The sequence below is a fragment of the Eriocheir sinensis genome, chromosome 32 (assembly GCF_024679095.1).
Source record: "Eriocheir sinensis breed Jianghai 21 chromosome 32, ASM2467909v1, whole genome shotgun sequence".
Taxonomy (NCBI): domain Eukaryota; kingdom Metazoa; phylum Arthropoda; class Malacostraca; order Decapoda; family Varunidae; genus Eriocheir; species Eriocheir sinensis.
In genome coordinates, this window is record NC_066540.1 from 15,593,470 (window position 1) to 15,615,549 (window position 22,080).

The following is a 22,080-nucleotide window of genomic DNA, read 5'->3' on the forward strand; positions in this document are numbered from 1 at the left end:
GTATTGTTTATGTGTGTGTGGGGGGGTGTTTTGCAATATTCCGTTGGTGCCATAATCATGTATTGCCGTCTTTCATAATCAGTTCATTTGTTGCACTTCATTCGCATACAAAGTCACTTATGCCAAATGTCTACACTTAAGGGTTCACTCACACATCCGAAGCCGCTTCATAACTAGTTCGAAGCGTCACCATCATTGCTTCAAACGCTATTCTTATATAAGTTGATAGAAACCTCCCGCGAAGTTCACGATGGGGCTCTCGTGTCTCTCGGCTTTGCTTGGGCTCGAGGCAAGGGTTCGAAGTCTCGTCTGAAACACGTGTGAAATCTTAAGCCAAACCGCTAGTCAGAAAACAACGACAACAATAACAACCGCCATAGCATCGTACCTGAACTATACCCGAAGAGAGGAGGGGGATAAGTCCGTCAGTCCGTTTTCTATGCCCCGTGTTTTGAGGGGGCACTGAAGCCCGAGACAATGAAGGGTAAGCAGAGCCCCAAGAAGGCCTCCAGCCCCCGCAAGGCCAAGGCCAGCCCGAGGAAGCAGCAACAGGAGAGGAAGAGGGAGGAAGAGCAGGAAGAGCAGTTGGAGGAGGAGCAGGAGCAGGAAGAGGAGGGCGAGGAGGAGGAGGTTACGCTTATCAGCACGAAAGATGGAAGAGGAATGAATAATGGAACTGCTAAAGCGAGTGAGTCCCGCGCTGCCTCGTCCTCCTCCCCGAGCAGGAAGACCGCCAGTCCTCTGAGGGCCGGCCAGACCAAGGCTCCGGCCGGCAGCCCCCTCAAGCCCCAGCTGGGCAGCCCCGCCAGAAGTAAAGTCGCCGCCGCCAGTCCCCTCAGGAGCTTCAAGACCAAGCCTTCCTCCTCCTCCTCCTTGGAGAGCCCCGCGGCGGCCTCCTCCTCGCCATCGTCCTCCACATCACCCCCTGATAAGGATGCCAAGAAGGTCGTCAACGCCGCCGCAGGAGGAGGCGGGGGAGATGAAGAGGTGGGAGAGAAAGCAGAGGCGTCGCAGAACAAGAGCGTGAGTAGCGGCGAGGCGGCGGCAGCGAAGGAGAAGAGGAGCCCCGCCAAGAAGACCCCGCCCAAGAGGAAAGACGGGAAGGGGGGCGGCGAGGCCAAGGCGCCGCAGGACTCCTCGGACAAGGAGAACACAGAGGCCGCCCCCTCCCGCGGCAGGGCGCGGCGGCGGGCGGCTAAGGCGGCGGGCGAGGGAGCAGCGGCCGCAGCCGCTGCTGCAGGCGGCTCGGACGCCGAGATGGAGGTAGACGTGGAGGATACGGACGAGGACGAGGAGGCGGAGATAGAGGAGGAGGAGGACGACACAGAGAGTGGCGAGGAGGAGGAAGAGGATGAGGAGGCGTCGGCGTCACCGTCGGGCAGCAAGACGTCCAGCAAGGGCGGCGCGAAGGAGCCCAGCGAGGAGCACATCATCGTGCTGCAGTCCTCGACGGCGGGGGCGGAGCCGGCCAAGGGTGACGGGGGCAGCGGAGGCGAGGGCGGCGGCGGCGCGGCCGGCAAGCAGAAGCGGTTCAAGTGCGGGATCTGCGGCAAGTTGTCGTCGGCCAAGGCGGACCTGCTGAAGCACGTGCGCATCCACACGGGCGACCGTCCCTACAAGTGCAAGGTGTGCAGCGCCACCTTCGTGCAGATCACGGCGCTGCGCGGCCACGAGACCATCCACACGGGCGAGAAGCCCTTCCGCTGCGACCTGTGTAACAAAACCTTCGCCCTCAAGGACCGCCTGCGCCTGCACATGCGGGTGCACACGGGCGAGAAGCCGCACAAGTGCCCGCACTGCGAGCAGACCTTCGCGCGGCGCAGCCAGGTGACGCAGCACGCGCGCACGCACACGGGCGAGAAGGCCTACGAGTGCACGGACTGCGGCGCGCGCTTCGCCTCCTACCACACGCTGAAGGGCCACATGCTGGCGCACCGCGGCGTCAAGGAGTTCCAGTGCGGCGCGTGCGGCAAGAAGTTCATCCGCGTGGAGGGCATGTACAAGCACATCCGCACCGTGCACCGCGGCTCGCGCCCCTACACCTGCAACCTGTGCGGCAAGGCCTTCAAGGGACACCTGCAGCAGCACATGCGCCTGCACCTGGGCATGCGGCCCTTCGAGTGCTCCACCTGCGGCGCCACCTTCACGCAGAACTCCCAGCTCACCGTGCACATGCGCATCCACACGGGCGAGCGGCCCTACAAGTGCCAGATCTGCGGCGCCGCCTTCGCCCACTCCTCGGCCTGCAAGATCCACATGCGTTCCCACACGGGCGAGAAGCCGTTCCAGTGCGTGCTGTGCCCGGCGGCGTTCTCCCAGCTGCCGCACCTCAAGAAGCACATGAAGTGCGTGCACCACGCCACCAAGCCCTACCTGTGCACGCGCTGCCACGAGTACTTCCAGACGCAGAGCGAGCGCGACAACCACGAGCGCTCCATGCACGGCGTGGGCAAGTCCGCCGAGCAGGAGGCGGAGGAGATGGTGGAGGAGTCGGCGCTGGCGCGGCTGCGGAACCGCCTGGCCGTGCTGCTGTACCGCATCTCCTCCGAGGAGCGCCGCTGCAAGTTTGGGTTCGGCACGCAGCTGGTGGACGACGTGCTCAAGCTGTCGCTGGAGTCCTCGGGCCACACGCCCATCACCGACGACTCGCTCTCCCGCCTCGACGAGCTGCGCAAGAACGTGCTGCTGCTGCTCAAATGGACCATCCCCAAGGAGACCATGGAGGAGTACCACCGCAACAACATGACCGTCGACGAAGTGCTCGACATGCTCACTTCATAAGGGCGGGCTGCCGGGCGGGATGGGGGCAGGGGGCGGCGGCTGGCTGTGTGCCTCCTGCTGGTGACGCCTCGCCTTGCGCCGTGCTTAGTGGCTTACTGCTTGTCTTACTCTCTCTCTCTCTCTCTCTCTCTCTCTCTCTCTCTCCGGAAGCCACAACAGTGCAGCCACTCAGGGCGCCTCAAGACGGCATGGCGGGCGCGGTCTGTGTACTGAGGAATGTGTACGTGCGTGTGTGTGTGTGTATATACGCGTCCTGTAGCGTTCACACATACGCGGAGTGATGGAAGGAGAAGAACAACGAAAGTGAAATATTTGTGCAATGCGCCTAGAAGTAAACGTAGAGGAACCGACGAGTGATAAACATGATAAATAATGGAATAACGGGAGGGAGAGCTGGGAGGCGTGCAATTCTCTCTCTCTCTCTCTCTCTCTCTCTCTCTCTCTCTCTCTCTCTCTCTCTCTCTCTCTAATATCTTCTTTCTTCCTTTTCTCCTCTGAATATTACCTGTGTTCGCATTATTATTATTATTATTATTATTATTATTATTATTATTATTATTATTATTATTATTGTGACCGTACGTATGGATAGCAACCCACACGCTCATGAAAAACAGTCATACACACACTCACTCATGTGTACTCGCTCACTCACTCACTCACTCACGCCAATATCATGATGAATTAATTTATTTGTATGTATGTGTGTGTTCATGTGTGTGTGTGTGTGTGTGTGTGTGTGTGTGTGTGTGTAATACTCTATAAGCTTAGTATTACCATCATCATCATCATTATCATCATCATTTGTAATAATAATAATAATAATAATAATAATAATAATAATAATAATAATACTGGAATGCAAATATTGACTCATTATTTTTATTACTGCCATCATTTACTGTACTATTATTATTATTATTATTATTATTATTATTATTATTATTATTATTATTATTATTATTATTATTATTATTATTATTATTATTATAGTATCGGTAGTAGTAATAGTAGCGAGAAATGAACACTTGTCAATATTGCCATAAGGTGAAGGAAAACTCTGTGTAATCGAGGCCAGTCTTGTGTTATACCTGTAAGTACCTAATTAATAAGTCATTAGGTTAAGTAAGGTGCGTAATTAAACCCACCCCCCAAGGAAGGAATTCAAGGGTGCCATAGATCGTGGAGGATTCGTAATTACAGGGAAACTCGTGTCCTGTAATGAGTGTAATTAGTGTGGATGTAATTACGTCATTAAGGTTTATATTATTATTATTTTGGATATATGCAATTATTGTAATGTATATGTGTAACTTTTTTTTTTTCTCTCTCTCTCTCCAATCAGTGTTGCCAACCACCTATACCTTATCTAGTCTACCGAGGTGCCAGTGTAACGAGAACAATCAGTGTTGCCAATACCATCAACCCCAAAGAGATAGATAGATAGATATAGATAGGCGTGTAGGAAGATAGATAAAGATAGGTTTGTAGATGAGTAGATAGGTAGACAGATAGATAGATACTTAAACACATTGATAGATAAATAGATTGTCAGATAAGGAAATAGAATGAAGTACTGAGATAGACTTGATAGATAGATAGAATGAAGTACGTACTGAGATAGACTTGATAGATAGATAAGTAGTTACAAATAGATAGATAGACAGATGACTAAGGACATTAATAGATAGATAAATAGATTTGCAGATAGACAACTAGCTAAAGTAATAGAAAGATACAGTGACGGATAGATTCAAGAGTACACCGATAGATAAATAGATAGTTTTGTAAGTAATAGATCATACACAGATAGGCTGATGTAATAGATAGATAGATAGATTGATAGATAATGTTTGTGTGTTCTAGTCCCCATTAATGTGTTTGTTGGTGCTTTTTAAAGGGCAATATGTTTGTTTGTTTGTTTGTGTGTCTGTTTATTGCATGATGCTGATGATTATATGTTGCTGTTCTCTCTCTCTCTCTCTCTCTCTCTCTCTCTCTCTCTCTCTCTCTCTCTCTCTCTCTCTCTCTCTCTCTCTCTCTCTCTCTCTCTCATATTATTGTAAGGTCATTAATATTTGCAATAGTATCATAATTTTGTGCCATAACGTTCGTATAATTTATCACAAGTTCCTTCTCGTATATGTTCGCTCAAGTCGCCATATGTATCGTCTCTACGTCATCCTGTGTTCGCCAATCTGTACGCGCCAATCTGTATCTATGTTGCCATGTTGGGATAGGAACATCAGCCGTGGATTTTTTCTGTATCATGTGTGGTATGGTCGCCTCTGTTGCAAGCTCTCTATTTTTTTTCCCCGGCTATTTCCCTGAGATCAGTTCATATCACAAGCTCTCCCTTCCTCGGCCATTCCCTTCGCGTTTATCACAAGCTCTCCCTTCCTCGGCCATTCCCTTCGCCCATATCACAAGCTCTCCCTTCCTCGGCCATTCCCTTCGCCCATATCACAAGCTCTCCCTTCCTCAGCCATTCCTTTCGCGTTTATCACAAGCTCTCCCTTCCTCGGCCATTCCCTTCGTCCATATCACAAGGTCTCCCTTCCTCGGCCATTCCCTTCGCCCATATCACAAGCTCTCCCTTCTCTCCTTCCTCAGCCATTCCTTCCTCTCCTTCCTCGGCCATTCCTTCGCCCATATCACAAGCTCTCCTTCCTCAGCCATTCCTTCGCCCATATCACAGCTCTCCTTCCTCGGCAATTCCCTTCGCCATATCACAAGCTCTCCCTTCCTCGGCCATTCCCTTCGTCCATATCACAAGCTCTCCCTTCCTCGGCCATTCCCTTCGCCCATATCACAAGCTCTCCCTTCCTCGGCCATTCCCTTCGCCCATATCACAAGCTCTCCCTTCCTCGGCCATTCCCTTCGCCCATATCACAAGCTCTCCCTTCCTCGGCCATTCCCTTCGCCCATATCACAAGCTCTCCCTTCCTCGCCCATTCCCTTCGCCCATATCACAAGCTCTCCCTTCCTCGGCCATTCCCTTCGCCCATATCACAAGCTCTCCCTTCCTCGGCCATTCCCTTCACCCATATCACAAGCTCTCCCTTCCTCGGCCATTCCCTTCGCCCATATCACAAGCTCCCCCTTCCTCGGCCATTCCCTTCGCCCATATCACAAGCTCTTCCTTCCTCGGCAATTCCCTTCACCCATATCACAAGCTCTCCCTTCCTCGGCCATTCCCTTCGCCCATATCACAAGCTCTCCCTTCCTCGGCCATTCCCTTCGCCCATATCACAAGCTCTCCCTTCAATTCTTCGTAAGAGAGAGAGAGCTTGCAACATTGCCCATCATATCACTAGAGCTATTGCATTGGTCACTCTTCATCATTCTTCTAATTTTTTTTTGTAAATTCTGTATAATTATTTTGCTTGTTAAGGGATGGGAAGCATGTGTCGGTGGTGGTTATGGTGGTTATGGTGGTTATGGTGGTGGTGGTTTTGACACTATACATGTTTCTGGGTGTCTGTCTATCTATCGTACTCTAGATAGACAGACAGACAGACAGACTGAATTTACTCTCCAATATTGATGATGATAATAGCAATATAAATAATAACAACAAACTGAAGGATAAGTTGCATGAAGAATTATTATTATTATTATTATTATTATTATTATTATTATTATTATTATCATCATCATCATCTGGGTCGTGTACAGAAATGGTACTCAAAATCTACTTAAAAGTCAATTATAATAATGTGTGTCTGTGTGTGTGTGTGTGTGTGTGTGTGTGTGTGTGTGTGTGTGTGTGTGTGTGTGTGTGTTTGTACATATACCGTGTCAATCTTCATTGTTGACAAAATAAAACAAGATTGTACATATTTCCCGAGTTTTGATTTATCCCAGTTAGTAGTATTATAGCCATTGATAGCTGTAGTAGTAGTAGTAGTAGTAGTAGTAGTAGTAGTAGTAGTAGTAGTAGCATCATCACCATAATCATCATCATCATTAAACGCTTCTTAACAGCTCTCTCTGAACAACGTGAAGGTAAGCTCTTGAGTGAAGGTCCTCCACAAGGCCTACTCACTGTTCCTCAAGCTCTCCTCAACAACACCGGTCCTATTTCTGCTCAGGACCTTGTTTGAAGACTCCTGACTGTGCAAGGATCTCTGCTTGGCTCCTAGGTAGACTCCGCGAAGGCTTAGGAGAGGGAGGACGGATGGAAAAGAAAATAATGTGAAACGAAAGAGGTAAGGGAAAGAAAAGGGAGGAAGGAAAATTAAATATCATGGCCGGAAGGGAGGAAGGAGAGGGAAATAATATGAAGGAGAGGGAAAGAAAAGGAAACACCATGGAAGGAAAGAAGGAAGAAGAGGGAAAGGAAATGGAGGGAAGGAAGGAAAAGGAAAAACCATTAAAGGAAAGAAGGAAGGAGAGGGAAAGGAAATGGAGGGAAGGAAGGAAAAGGAAAAACCATTGAAGGAAAGAAAAAAGGAGAGGGAAAGGAAAAGGAAACTATGAAGGAAGAAAGAAGGAACTAGAGGGAAAGAAAATATAAGGGAGGAAGGAAGAAAGAGAAAGGAAAAGGGAAAAGAAAACGTATGAAAAGAGTTGTTTGTCTCTCTCCTCCTTCTAAGGCCTAATCTTTATATAACTAATCAGCTCTGAATCATTGGTCGGGATAAAATTCTGATATGTGTTCGTTCTGCAAAAATTAAAACGCCCTGAGGCAGACCAGCGGACCCTGTTCCTTTAGCGGCGGTAATTATGATATTTATTTCTGATATTCAGCATATTTTGGGCCCCCTGGTGGTGTAATAGGGCCCAAGACGGTGGGTGCTGGTGAATGGTTAATATTGAGAAACAGACATGAGCAAAAAACAGCGAAAAGTAAGGTAAAAAGTAGTCTGTTTTGAGTGAGGGCTGTGTGTGTGTTGAGTTCCCCCCCCAACGCATGAGATAATACAATCCATACGAGGACAGACCCATGCAGGCCCCGGTATATGAACAGCATTTTTGAAGGGAAAAAAATAGGGATGATGCAGAACGCCCAACCTTGGAGAAAACTAAATAACTATGTGTGTCTCCATCTATTCTTGGGTAGGGGATGGAAGGGGGGGGAGGGGGGTCATCCTCATAGCCTCCTCAATAGACTCGGCTAGCATAAAAGAAACCAAGACAAAATAATAGAGTTAGTCCTTTTCTCTAATTGGTGTTGTTACCCCTGAAGCGGAGTAAAGGAAAACGATGAAGGGGAGCCTCAGGTAAATATGATAATAATAGCAATAATAATAATAATGATAGTTTAACACCAAGATCAATTTCAGTTTCAAGTTTCACCATTATCATCATCCCTATCATTATCATTGCTGCCTCATCATTATCGTCATCATTATCATCTCAGGTTTTCATGGGTGGTTTTCCCGTTCTAAGATATCCTCCCTTCTCCTTTGTTGTTTTACTTGCAACAATAAACTATCAATCACTCAATCAAGATGCAGAAGTTGGACCACAAATCACTCGATGAAAATCCCAGCAACTCCTATGAGAGGCTTTTCAAACAGGGGAACTGAGGCGAGGTACAATACTTCTAAAAATACGAGATTGAGAATTGTTCCATAAGTTACTTAACATATATATAGACTAAGCATAAAACCACTAACCTCCTAAGTATATGTCTCGTATTCTCAACCGACTCAGGCTCTTGATACGACTATTGTTGAAGGCCAGAGAAGATAAGTCAGGTTCTCGTGAGAGCTTATCTTCGTTCATGACGCAGAAATCTTGCTAACCAATTAACCGCCAGGCTCGTGAAGCTACCCATGGAAATAATTAAGGTTGGTATATTCTCAGATTGGCTATTCTCTCACATGAACTATTTCTGAAGGCCTGAAAGGAGCTCCGTCGGGCTATAATAAGTGTTCTTTTAGGTTCATGGTATACAGAAGAAGAGTCAAACTACCACCAGGGTCATGAAACTCCCTATCTGTGGAAATGATCAAAACTCGATCCCACCAAAGCCTTGTCAAATATTCTGTGAGCTTGGGCGCCTTTTTAAATAGACGTACTAAGGTGTCGGAAGGTTTGATAATATGGGACTATGCTGGTCAGTGGTTAATACTTATAATCTCTAACCTGCGCCTGATACGTCCATTAGTGTTTTAAGACCGTCTCCTGGATTACCACTTTGGCTAAACCATCAAATACTGTACAAATAATTCCTTAGGTAATCAAATAGTTCTCTCTCTCTCTCTCTCTCTCTCTCTCTCTCTCTCTCTCTCTCTCTCTCTCTCTCTCTCTCAAATCCAATAGTTCCCCCTAAACATTCCAGTCTATCCTACGTTTTCTATGGTGTCAGCGGGCGACCCTCCTCCATTCTCTTCGCGATGGCCTTCAGTTTATTTTTCCTAGTTGTCATACAGTGCCATTTTATCCACTCTCTCTCTCTCTCTCTCTCTCTCTCTCTCTCTCTCTCTCTCTCCATAACAACACGTAGATTTCCTTCTCTTAACTGATACCATTGTTGTTGTTGTTTGTTGTTTGTAGTTGAAAATTCCATGCAAGGGATAAAAAAAGACCAGCATCCAAATTTTGACTTTTAAACGTCCTGGAATAAGGGTTTGAATAGTATGGCCTCCTCCCCCTCCCCCTCCCTCTCCTTCTCCCTCCAGTCAGAGCCAGTTAGCCCTTTCGTATAGTTCAGAGGCTTGCCATATGTTTTCGTCCGTTCACTTTTTACAACGAAAATGAAAAAGGGTCAAACATTTATTTCTATAGGAGGAAGATAATGGAGAGCAGAAGAGGGCAACCCGTCTGTGTGTGTGTGTGTGTGTGTGTGTGTGTGTGTGTGAACTCTGGCATACACACACACACACACACTCACTCAGTCACACACACACACACACACACACACAGTCGGGTCTCAGCAGGGCAAGTGGCTGGTCCCTCGTCTAATCTTTCTCCTCATTTATCACAATTTTTCTAACTATTCCCGCATTCACCGCCGCGCCGCGAAGGGGAGTGAAAAGAGAAACAACTCTGAAGCATTTGAGGGAAGTGTCAAGTGTGGCAAAGAAGTGGAAGGGAGAAAAATAAGTGATTGTAAGAGAGAGGTGCAGAGAAAGAGGTAGAGAGGGAGTGGCTGTTTAACTTCCATGAAAAAGGGATTTGTCATGCATGTGTTTGTGTCTCCTGTTGCCTCCTCGCTCCCTCCTTTCTCTCCACTCTAAGGAGAAGATAAGGAAGGAAAGGAAAAGTGGAGGGATAAGTGGAGAGGGAGGAGGTGGTGGAAGTGGTGTTGGTGGAGTCTGCGCAATCAAAATGGACGGCTTCCGAAGGTATGTGTGTGTGTGTGTGTGTGTGTGTGTGTGTATACTTGTTTGTGTGTGTGTGTGTGTGTGTGTGTGTGTGTGTGTGTGTGTGTGTGTGTGTATACTTGTTTGTTTGTTTGTTTGTGTGTGTGTGTTTGTGAGTGTATGTGTTTGTGTACACCTGCTTGTTTGTTTGTTTGTGTTTACCTGTTTGTGTGTGTGTATACGTGTGTGTGTGTGTGTGTGTGTGTTTGTGTACACCTGCTTGTTTGTTTGTTTGTGTTTACCTGTTTGTGTGTGTGTGGATTGTGTGTGTGTGTGTGTGTGTGTGTGTGTGTGTGTGTGTGTGTGTGTGTGTGTCTCGATCTGTGTGTGTGTGTGTGTGTGTGTGTGTGTGTGTGTGTGTGTGTGTATAATATGGTATCATGGTTTAGTTGGTTCATTCAATTCTACACTCTCTCTCTCTCTCTCTCTCTCTCTCTCTCTCTCTCTCTCTTCACAATAGTTTATTTTTAAAATGTGTAGCCTTTTTGTAATACAGTTATTGTTGTTATTGTCATTATTATTATTATTATTATTATTATTATTATTATTATTATTATTATTAACAACTTCCACCACCATCACCACCACCGTCACCACCACCGCCACCAACGTCACCACCACCATCACCACCACTCATGACGTCACAAAATACGTCACTAGGGGTTTTATTGTTATTTCCTGAACTCATTATTTTTTTTTCATTATTTAAAGCAATCGTTGACCTCTCCTGATGCTGCTGTTGTTGTTGTTGATGTTGATGTTAATGTTGTTTTTTTAATTTTATTTATTTCTCGCATTTATTTTCCTCCTCTATTATATTTTCTTTCTTAATTCTTCTTCTTCTTCGTCCTCTGGGAAACTTTGTGGCCTCAAGAAAATGTTTATTGTTATTATCCTGTTTAGATAAATATTCCATAACTACATCCTCTCTCTCTCTCTCTCTCTCTCTCTCTCTCTCTCTCTCTCTCTCTCTCTCTCTCTCTCTCTCTCTCGTCACGTACAATCATCATCATCATCAGCTTCTTTGGTACTTTTTTCGTATATTTCTTTTTTCTTTCGTTCTTTCTCTATCTTTCTTATACTTTCTCTCTCTCTCTCTCTCTCTCTCTCTCTCTCTCTCTCTCTCTCTCTCTCTCTCTCTCTCTCTCTCTCTCTCTCTCTCTCTCTCTCTCTCTCTCTCTCTCTCTCTCTCTCTCTCTCTCTCTCTCTCTCTCTCACACACACACACACACACACACACACACACACCGAGAAAAGAGAGAGCATAAAACGTCTATTTAACCTCCCCATAAAAAAGAAAACAAAAACAAACAAATTATAAAAACAAACCAAAACACACCAGCTGGCAACTCACTGGGACCCCTCACCTCTCGACCCTGTTATATGGAATCGAAACCACTCTGTTGTGACGCTTATACCTTTCTCTAGGCCTACGAAATACATGAATAGGACAGGTATAGGTACGGGCGTGAGGTAGGCGGGGGGGGGGTGAGGGGGGTTGGAGGGGGGAAGGGGGAGGGGGTAATAGGGGGGTGAGTCAGAGGCGAATTTCTAAGTGGGATTTCCCCAAGAGAGAGAGAGAGAGAGAGAGAGAGAGGCTTTACGTCAATGGTCAATGAAGTCAGGTGTAGAAAAAAAAAGTCCTATTTCATTAACTTTAGCGTGAAAACTTAAAATGAGTCAGTATTTTCCTCTCTCTCTCTCTCTCTCTCTCTCTCTCTCTCTCTCTCTCTCTCTCTCTCTCTCTCTCTCTCTCTCTCAAGTTCTCTAAAAATGGTAATAATAATAATAATGAAGGGTAAATTTTTGACCCTCATTAAAAGTATATAAAACAAACATGACCAAAATTATCCAAAAAATGACTTCAGTGATTTTTTTTTGGCATCATTGATTTTCGCCTGTCTTTTTTTACTCTTTTCCTTCCTTTCTGTCTCAACTTTCTTTTTATTTTCCTTCCTTTATTTTATACCTTCCTGTTTTTCTTCTTCCTTTTCTTTCTTTCTTCCTTCCTTATCTCTTTCCTTTCTTTTATCCTTCCTGTTTTTCTTCCTTTCCCTCCTTCTTTCCCTCCTTCCTTTCTTCCTTCCTGTTTTTCTTCCTTTTCTTCCTTTATCATTCATTCCTTCCCTCTTCCTTCTTTCCTCTCTTTTACCTTCCTTCCTTCTTTCCCTCTTCCTTCTTTCCTCCCTTTTACCTTCCTTCCTTCCTTCCATCCTTCTTCATCTCCCTTTTTTCCTTACCTTCCTTCCTTCCTTTCAGTCCTTTCTTTTTCCTTCCATCCTTCCTTTCTTCTTTCTCCTTTCTTTTCTTTCTTACTTTCCTTTCATTCACTCGTTTTCACTTTTTTAACGTTTTTCCAATTATACGTCTATTGAATCATCTATTTTTGTTTGTTTTTTTGTTCGGTGTATTGTTTGTTTGTCTTTGTTTGTTTGTTTGTTTATTTGCTTAGGCTAACAAGCTATTTGATTCCCTGTCTGTCTGTCTCTGTCTGTCTATATATAAAGCTGGTTATTTATGTCTGCCTGTGTATTTGTTTTTTTTCTTTTTTTGTCTTATTGTATTTTATTTCTTTATCTATCTATCTATCTATCTTATCTATTGCAATCCCTGTTTAGTCTATTGGCTGGTCATATATCTGTCTGTTAATTGTCTTTCTATCTATCCATCTATCTATTTTTGTGTATACCTATCTGTCTGTCTATGTTAATTCTTTATCTGTATTTCCATCTACTTATCTATCTATATTTATCTGTATCTATTTATCTGTATTTTTGAGGCTGTTTATCTATCACTCTTATCTATTTATCTATATATCTATTTATCTGTATCTATTTATATGTATTTTTGAGGCTGTTTATCTATCACTTATCTATTTATCTATATATCTATTTATCTGTATCTATTTATATGTATTTTTGAGACTGTTTATCTATCAGTTATTATCTATCTTACTCTTAATGTAGCCTTCCTGTATTTTCTATATCTATCTATCTGAATGTCTGTCTATCTATTATACCACCACTACCATCACCACTACCACCACCATCACCACTACCATCACCACCACCACCACCACCACCACCACCACAATATAAGCCGGAAAAAGTGATCGTTCTGGCCCTGACAAGACGCGTTAATATTTCCGACTTGTGTTGTGGATATTATTATTATTATTATTTTTTTTATATATAACGTTTTTTTCATATTGTTGTTGTTGTTGTTCATCTCCTCCTCCTCCTCCTCCTCCGGGCTTTCCTTCTTTCTCCTCTTCTTCTTCTTCTTCTTCTTCTTCTTCTTCTTCTTTTTCTTCTTGTTCTTGTTCTTGTTCTTCTCCTTCCTCGTTTTCTTCGTTTCCCTACTTGTTCTTTTTTTCTTCTTCTCCATCTTCTTCCTCTTCTTCTTCTCCTATTTCTTGTTCTTCTTCACCTTCTCCATCTTTTTCTTTTTCTCCATTTTCTCCTCCATCTTCCTCCTCCTCTTCTTCTCTTTGTTCTTCATCATCATCATCATCTTGTTTTTCCTCTCCCTCTTCTTCTCCTTCTTCTTCCTCTTCTCCTTCCTCATCTCCCTCTCCTTCTCCTTCCTCTAAAGCTTTTTTCTCATTGTGTTTTTTTTTTTTTTTTTTTTTTCATTTCGACGCAGTTAATTTACCCTTCAACCCTGTAGCGAGCGGGGGAGGGGGGAGGGGCAAAGGGGGCGAGGGGGCGAGGTGGGGGGGGGGGGGGGGCGGGCCAAGTAACCGTCTTATTAAACCTACCAAATTTAGACACTGACAGACAGACAGACAGACAGACAAACAGACAGACAGACAGACACGGAGGCAGACACGGAGGCAGACAGACAGACAGACAGACAGACAGACAGACACAGACAGACAGACAGACACGGAAGCAGACAGACAGAGAAACGATCCAAGTAAACAAAAACAAACAGCTGACACAAACAAACACACACAGCACAAACAAACAAAGAAAACAAAAACAAACTACCAAAACAAAACAAAAACAAGCAAAAACAACACAAAAACAAGCAAAAACAAACAAAACAAAAGCGTAACAAAACAAAACAAAAATAAAAACAATAAAAAAACAAAGAAAATAAACAAAAACAAGAAAACGAAAACAACACAAAAACAAAACAAAGGAAAAAAAAAACACAAACATACTCAACACAAACACATAACAAACTTATACAAACACACCAAGGGTCAATGCGACGGAGATGCGCACCGAAGCAACGCGCACCAGTAGTATGAGCCCTCAACTTTCCTTTTTATATATATCACAGATTTGCAAAGTAAACAGACAATCACTTTTTTTTTTTTTTATATTTAACCCCACCATTTTGTTCCTCCTCCTCGTCTTCCTCCTCCTCCTCCTCCTCCTCCTCCTCCTCCTCCTCCTCCTCCTCCTCCTCCTCATCATCATCAAATAATTCATTGTAACAGCTGTCTTGTTTATTATCTCTCTATTGTCTGTTCTTTTTTTTGTCTGTCTATCTATTTTTATTTTTCTATCTATATCTTTTTATGTGTCTTCCTATTAATTTATTTGTCTGTCTATTGCTATCACTCCTTTATCCTCCTCCTCCTCTTCTTCCTTCTTCTTCTTATCCCATTACATCAACAACAACAACTACTACTACTACTACTACTACTACTACTACTACTACTACTACTACTACTACTACTACTACTACTACTACTACTATTGTCATTACTACAGTCACTTCTATTTTCATTTTTATTTTCTTCTTGCTCAGAAAAAAAAGACATCCATTCAATTTTGTATTAGTTTGACTCAAATAGAAAGTTTTTGAAAGTCTCTCTCTCTCTCTCTCTCTCTCTCTCTCTCTCTCTCTCTCTCTCTCTCTCTCTCTCTCTCTCTCTCTCTCTCTCTCTCTCTCTCTCTCTCTCTCTCTCTCTCTCTCTCTCTCTCAAAATAGACAAAGAGAGAGAGAGAGAGAGAGAGAGAGAGAGAGAGAGAGAGAATTGCACCTGACCACCGGAAAACCCAGGACTGGAGAGAAATCTCTCTCTCTCTCTCTTGGGAAGTCCGCTGTACTTTTTAAAATGCATAGCTGTGTGTGTGTGTGTGTGTGTGTGTGTGTGTGTGTGTGTGTGTGTGTGTGTAAGTTTCAGTCAGTCAGTCTGCTTGCCTGCCTGCCTGTGTGTGTGTGTGTGTGTGTGTGTGTGTGTGTGTGTGTGTGTGTGTGTGTGTGTGTACTTGATGATAAATCTTTCTATCTATCTACTTCATCGGATAATTTTCGTCATGGTGTTCGTTTACTAATATCAGGATAATTAGGTGAAATTACGTGTGCGAGCCTTTTCTGATTCTCGTATTAATATGAAAGACTTATTTTTGCTGACGATAAAGAGATGAAAGCGAGGGGGGGGGGGGGTCCCACCGATTCCCTTATCGGGCTAAAACTTTCAAAGATATCGGGGATGCTCCCAGTCGACCGGCGGTGTCGAAAAATACCGCGAGTGAACACGTGAGAATTAGCAAGGGAGGAATGAGGAAAAAGAGGAGAAACAGGTAGGAGCGAGGGATGAAGAGAGAGAGGGAGGGATGATGGAGAGGGAGGAAGGAAGGGAAGAGGAGGGAAGATGAGAGAAAGAAGGAAGAGGAATGGGTGAAAGAGAGAGAGAGAGAGAGAGAGAGAGAGAGAGAGAGAGAGAGAGAGAGAGAGAGAGATTTTATGCACACGAATGAATTTAGGTATGAAGCTGTTTATGAGGTAATTATAAATATATGAAAATGCAAAAAAGCGCGGGAAACAAAGAATATGAAACCTCTGATCAAGTCTTGTTTGTCTGTGGGGATAAGGCTTCATCATCCAACTCCTGAGAGGGAATGCGTCATCACAGACGAAAAAATAGGGGATCCGAGTGTTTCCTTGTGGTGTTGTGGGTCACTGAAGTACTTCTTAAAACTCCTCGATGATTACCTCACAATGTCTGGGGTTATCTTGCAGATGGTATTGTTTGCAACTCTGAAGGCGTACTGGAGACTGGGGTAGCGCTCACCTGTAGCAAGGAGCCTCAGGGTGATGGCGAGCCGAACAGCGGTGAGATAGATTTCCGCCAAGAGGTGTCCTTCTTGGCGGTGCGTGGTTCCACTCTGTTCAGGATCTGGAACACGTCTCTGTCCATGCGTATTAGGTTTTTGAAGCCTGCCGGGTCCTCAGCCTCTAGTTCCTTCATGAGAGTGTCGAACATGCCCAGAGTAACTCTTCTCTGCATCCATGGCCACGCCCACGTTGCCCTACGTTTCTTCTTCTGTATTCTTTTTAACCGTCTGTTTCCATTAGATATACAAGCGTCAACAAACTTTGGTCACGTCCACGTCCAATTTCAGGAGTTCAATTTCACGTTCACGTGAGCTGAGGAAAGCCATGGCGATGTCAAACTCAGGAATGATAAAAAAAACACCTGGACGGGCGCTTATATACCCTTCCAGCTGGGTGTGGCAACGAAAGTGTTTTCTCGTCGATGTGCCGCAGGTCTGCCGCCGGTAGACCGGCGGTCTATCGCCGGCTGACCTGCTGCAGTCGGCGGTCGGAGAAATCGAAAATCGTATATAGTCGCCGGTTTACCGCCGGTAAACCGCCTATTTTGCCGGCGGTCAGGCCCCGATCGGCTTATCTTGAGTGATCGGGGACGATCGGGACCGGGACCAGGAATGTGTGCTCTCCAAGGAGCTGCTTTCTCAACACACACACACACACACACACACACACACACACACACACACACACACACACACACACACCACTGTAAGTCAATAACATTGATGGCAATAATATTATTATTAAGGCGGAGAATTGTTTGATTTATATTATCAGCTAAAATAAAAGTCATTAATTTTAATACAAGAATCAGAAAAGGCTCGCACTTACGTAATTTCCTCTCTAATTGTCCTGAAATTGATATACGAACACCATAACAAAAATGATCCTATGAAGTGGATAGATAAATAGATAGATACGAAATCTATATGGGGAAGGTCTGCCGAAGCGTGGAAACTGCGCATGTGGGTGGAGCCTGGGAAAGTCCGGTCAACGTCAGCTGAGCCTCTCTCGACCAGACTCGCGACCTTGGGCCCTCACAGGATCCTGCCAGGGTCACACTCGACACTAGTCACAGTATTTCCGCCGAGCTGACGACCCACCAGATGACGGCCTGCGCGCACCACAATGATTTCCGTTATCTACTACCAAACCTCCCATATATATATATATATATATATATATATATATATATATATATATATATATATATATATATATATATATATATATATAGAGAGAGAGAGAGAGAGAGAGAGAGAGAGAGAGAGAGATGCACGATGCCTTCCTCTGTCCCTCCAATCAGAGCGCGGGAGGTTGTTTACACTGCTGCTAAACATATCGTATTTGATTTAATTTAAATCATAACACATACATCTTTAGCATCTTATAATATTAATTTCACTATATGGAACTTTAAAGGAACAACATAGAGCATGTGACGGTTGTTTAAGTGGGAAAATATATATTTAAATTTCCTATTTCTTGCATTTCCCCGATTCTTAAATACTACTAGTAAGTCAAGTGTCTATACCGTAGCTATAAGAAAATGTGATTTCTAAATAATAGCAAAAAAATAGTAAGAAAAATTATATGAACGTACGCCGCATGCATATTTATTTTGGTAGTTCAGTGTTCAGTGAAGGACCCAATTGGGGAAAGATATGCCGCTCAAGTAGTAGTAATAATAAAAATAATAATAATACACTAACAGAGAAGAACAATGGTGTGTGTGTGTGTGTGTGTGTGTGTTTGTGTGTGTGTGTGTGTGTGTGTGTGTGTGTGTGTGTGTGTGTGTGTGTGTGTATTTACCTAGTTGTGACATACAGGAAAAGAGGTACGTTCGCGCTGTTCCGTCTCCATATCCTCTCTTGTCCAACTTTTCCTTAAAATCATGACTGTTTCTTGCACAAACCACCTCCTCCTCCAGCCTATTCCACAGCTCAATGCTTCTGTTTGGGAAGCTAAACTTTTTCACATCTCGCCTACACGTGGGCGCCCTCAACATTTTTCCATCTCCCCTCGTTTCTCTCTCGTTCCACACACGCAAGTCCTCTCTGTCCAAATGCTCCACTCCACTCGCCACCCTGTATAATCACTATCAGGTCTCCTCTTTCTCTTTTTCTCTCCAGGGTTGTGAGCCCCATGCTGTGAGTCTCTCCTCATAAGTCCGATCTCTAAGTTCCGGTACCATCTTAGTTGCCGCTCTCTGCACTCTTTCCAGCTTTTTTACGTTCTTTTCGTGAGGAGACCAGACCACTGCTGCATACTCCAACCTTGGCCTTATCATTGTAACTATTATTTTATTCGTCATCTCCTCGTCCAAATGCACAAATGCCATCCTTATGTTCCTCAGCAAATTCATAGTTTGTCCCGTTATCGTGTTGATGGGAGTGAGACAGTCACTCCCAAATCTTTTTCTTCCACTCCTCTGCATATTATCTCACTTCCCATCTTATAATCATATTCACATCTTCTGCCACTCCTACCAAACTCTATTTGTTTACATTTTCCAAGGTTGAACTCCATCTGCCATGTACCACTCCACTCCCATATTTTATCCAGGTCCCTCTGCAATGCCTCACAATCCTTCACATCATTCACTCGTCTCAATAGCTTTGCATCATCTGCGAACAAACTCACATAGCTGGTCACTCCGTCCACCATATCATTTATATAAACAGCAAACATTATTGGCGCCAGCACCGAACATTGTGGGACCCGATTCATCACAGGGCACAAGTTTGAAACCCTGTCCCTGATTATCGTCCTCATTTCTATGTTAGTTAGGAAGTCCTCCAGCCACTTAATCAGTCCATCACCCACTCCACCCCTATTTTTCATTTTCCAGGTTAGTCTCCTGTGTGGTACTTTGTCGAATGCCTTTTTGTCAAATTCAGGTACACTCCATCCCCCCAGCATTCCCTCTCTTGTATTGAATCTGTCACCCTTGAGTAGTAACACAATAAGTTGGTGACACAAGATCTCCCTCTCCTGAATCCAAACTGGCAATCCGATATAATTTTCTCACCTTCTAAGAAATCCGACCACACTAGTGAGTGATACCGGTCTGTAATTTAATGGGTCCTCTCTCTTTCCTCCCTTAAAAATTGGTACTATGTTCACTCTCTTCCAATGTTGTGGTACCTTTCCTTCACTCAGGGAGGCGCTCATTATGGAGTGTATTTTCTCTGCAAGTTACTCACTACATTCTTTCAAGTTCCACCCTGATACTCCCTGATCCACCCTGATGTGTGTGTGTGTGTGTGTGTGTGTGTGTGTGTGTGTGTGTGTGTGTGTGTGTGTGTGGGTCCTGCCACCGAACTCTCTTGGGTGGCTGTACCAAGCGCCTTCGTAGGGTCACGGGGTATCGCTGGGATGACTTTGGGTCGTATTACTAAACATCTCGTCTCCAAAGTTCACCTATTTAACAAGGCTTTCCTAGGAGTTTGGGGCATTTCCAGAAGCAGTTTTATGACCCTGGTGGTAGTCTGACCCTTCTTCTGTACCGTGAACCTAAAGAACCACTCATTAGAACCCGATTGATCCCCTCTTTGACCTTTAGAAATAGTTGATGTGAAAAGCCAAGGTGTCTTATAAAACCGACCTTTGTGTTGAACTAGAGACTACTTCGTTAATCTGAATCGAGGCCTGTCCACAAGGTTGTTTGTAACGATAATGACTGCACAAAACCCTCTATAATTAACAATTTTAACGATAAATATAAATAGGTATCATTAGTTTTGTCGATGAGACGGTTTTTAGGCTGAAATCGGGAAAAATGAGAAGCTGAGAACGACAGTCTGGCTTCGTTGTCTGAGTACGATAATCTGACAACGGTGGGATAGGGGAGCTGCTTGGGAAACCGTAGTGAGTATGGGCGGCGAGGAGTGAAGTGACGCGCCCCCGGATGTATGCCCCCTATTTGTTAGTTATATATGTATGCGTGTATGTTTATATGTATTAGATGCCGGGAATTCTGTATATTTTGTTTACTCTGATGCGAACGATGGTGGAAGCACTTAGTTAATAATAATAAAAATAATAATAATAATAAAAATAATGATGATAATAAAAATGATAATGATAAGAATGGTAACAACAACAATAAGGTCAAGGTGGAGGTAGAAAACGTTGCCTCCTTCCTCCACTCTCTCCCTCCACTCTCTCCACTCCCTCCCTCCCTCTCTCCCTCCCTCCCTCACTCTCTCCCTCCCTCCCTCCCTCCCTCCACTCCCTCTCATAACAATTTCCTTCTCCACTCCCTCTCCCCCTTCTTGCCTTCCTCCTCCTCCTCCTCCTCCTCCTCCTCCTCTTCTTCTTCCTCTTCTCTGGGTTTTCCAAATGTATATAATAGCAAGGGGGAAGGAAGGAGGAAGGGAGGAAAGGGAGGGATGGAGGAAGGGAGGTGAGAGGTGGTCAAAAGCAGATGAAACTTGTTGTAGGAGAGAGAGAGAGAGAGAGAGAGAGAGAGAGAGAGAGAGAGAGAATGTATACTCGTCCAAAACTCGTTTCACTTTAAATCTTACACGTAAAAACTTCTAACTCTCTCTCTCTCTCTCTCTCTCTCTCTCTCTCTCTCTCTCTCTCTCTCTCCAACAACATAACAACTCGAAACTCAGTGGAAATAAAAAAATATCGTTCTCAAACATTTATATTCTCTCTCTCTCTCTCTCTCTCTCTCTCTCTCTCTCTCTCTCTCTCTCTCTCTCTCTCTCTCTCTCTCTCTCACACACACACACACACACACACACACACACACACACTTGTTAAGGCTTTGGTGGAGGCTACGTTAGTATTTCCATGGGCCGTTTTATGCTTCTATAGTGAATTTCTTTTATCTAAACAACGAAACACTAATACATTTTGATTATACATAGGGGTCGTAAGCTATGGATGTCCTCTTTCCTGAGCCATCTCTTCTAAAGCTGATAGTTTGACAAGGCGTCTGTACCACCAGGAACGTAAAAAGTGGGACTCCTGAGAAACCGACGTACTTCCTTTGGGGTCTTGAGAAATAGTGGTGAGAGGCACGAGCTTTGGTTGAGGTTATTGTATTATTTTTTTCATGGGTAGCGTTACGAGCCTGGTGAAAGTTTGACAAGCCTTCTACACGATAACCACACACAAAAAAATAAACAAACAAACATAAACATGGAAAACATAACATAACATAACAGAAACATTAAAAAAACTTAACATAACAAAACAGAACATAAACCTAACCTAACCTAACCTAACATAAACATAAAAAAACATAACATAACATAAACAAACAAAAAACATTCCCAACGCATCTCCTTTGTGACCTTGGGAAATATATGTTTTTTGGTGGAGGTTATGTAATTTTCATGGGTAGTGTTATGAGCCTGGTGATAGTTTGACAAGGCTTTGGTCGAGGTTGTTGTGTTAGTATTACCGTGGGTAGTGTTATGAGCCTGGTGATAGTTTGACAAGGCTTTGGTAGAGGTTGTTGTGTTAGTATTTCCATGGGTAGTGTTATGAGCCTGGTGATAGTTTGACGAGGCTTTGGTAGAGGTTGTTATGTTAGTATTTCCATGGGTAGTGTTATGAGCCTGATGATAGTTTGACAAGGCTTTGGTAGAGGTTGTTGTGTTAGTATTTCCATGGGTAGTGTTATGAGCCTGATGATAGTTTGACGAGGCTTTGGTAGAGGTTGTTGTGTTAGTATTTCCATGGGTAGTGTTATGAGCCTGGTGGTAGTTTGACGAGGCTTTGGTAGAGGTTGTTGTGTTAGTATTTCCATGGGTAGTGTTATGAGCCTGGTGATAGGTTGACAAGGCTTTGGTAGAGGTTGTTGTGTTAGTATTTCCATGGGTAGGTAGTGTTATGAGCCTGGTGATAGTTTGACGAGGCTTTGGTAGTGGTTGTTGTGTTAGTATTTCCA

At 44.2% G+C, this 22,080-nt stretch overlaps 3 protein-coding genes across 5 annotated transcripts in view; all 3 read left to right on the forward strand.

Annotated features, from left to right (window-relative positions):
- LOC127006248 (zinc finger protein 852-like) overlaps positions 1–4,839 on the forward strand; it is a 15,055-nt gene extending 10,216 nt beyond the window's left edge. The window contains exon 2 of the mRNA XM_050875879.1: positions 1–4,839. This exon is cut by the window's left edge and continues 378 nt beyond it. Within this exon, the coding sequence (XP_050731836.1) occupies positions 478–2,781 (2,304 nt within the window). The 5' untranslated portion in view covers positions 1–477 and the 3' untranslated portion in view covers positions 2,782–4,839.
- An 85-nt stretch (positions 4,840–4,924) lies between these two features.
- On the forward strand, positions 4,925–6,623 carry LOC127006250 (uncharacterized). Of its 2 annotated transcripts, none has more exons than XM_050875882.1 (2): positions 4,925–5,331; positions 5,518–6,623. In XM_050875882.1, the coding sequence occupies exons 1-2, from the start codon at positions 4,925–4,927 to the stop codon at positions 6,326–6,328; spliced, it is 1,218 nt and encodes a 405-aa protein (XP_050731839.1). In that variant the 3' UTR covers positions 6,329–6,623. The 2 variants fall into 2 exon arrangements, with proteins under 2 accessions (XP_050731839.1, XP_050731841.1); XM_050875884.1 differs by having other exon boundaries at positions 5,598–6,623.
- Positions 6,624–9,624: 3,001 nt separating this feature from the next.
- Positions 9,625–22,080, forward strand: part of LOC127006246 (uncharacterized) — a 28,585-nt gene continuing 16,129 nt past the window's right edge. Inside the window, exon 1 of one of the 2 annotated variants that reach the window (XM_050875878.1) lies at positions 9,625–10,079. The gene's annotated coding sequence lies outside the window, so the exon portion shown is untranslated. The remainder of the gene's footprint in view (positions 10,080–22,080) is intronic. The other variant, XM_050875877.1, reaches the window with a different exon arrangement.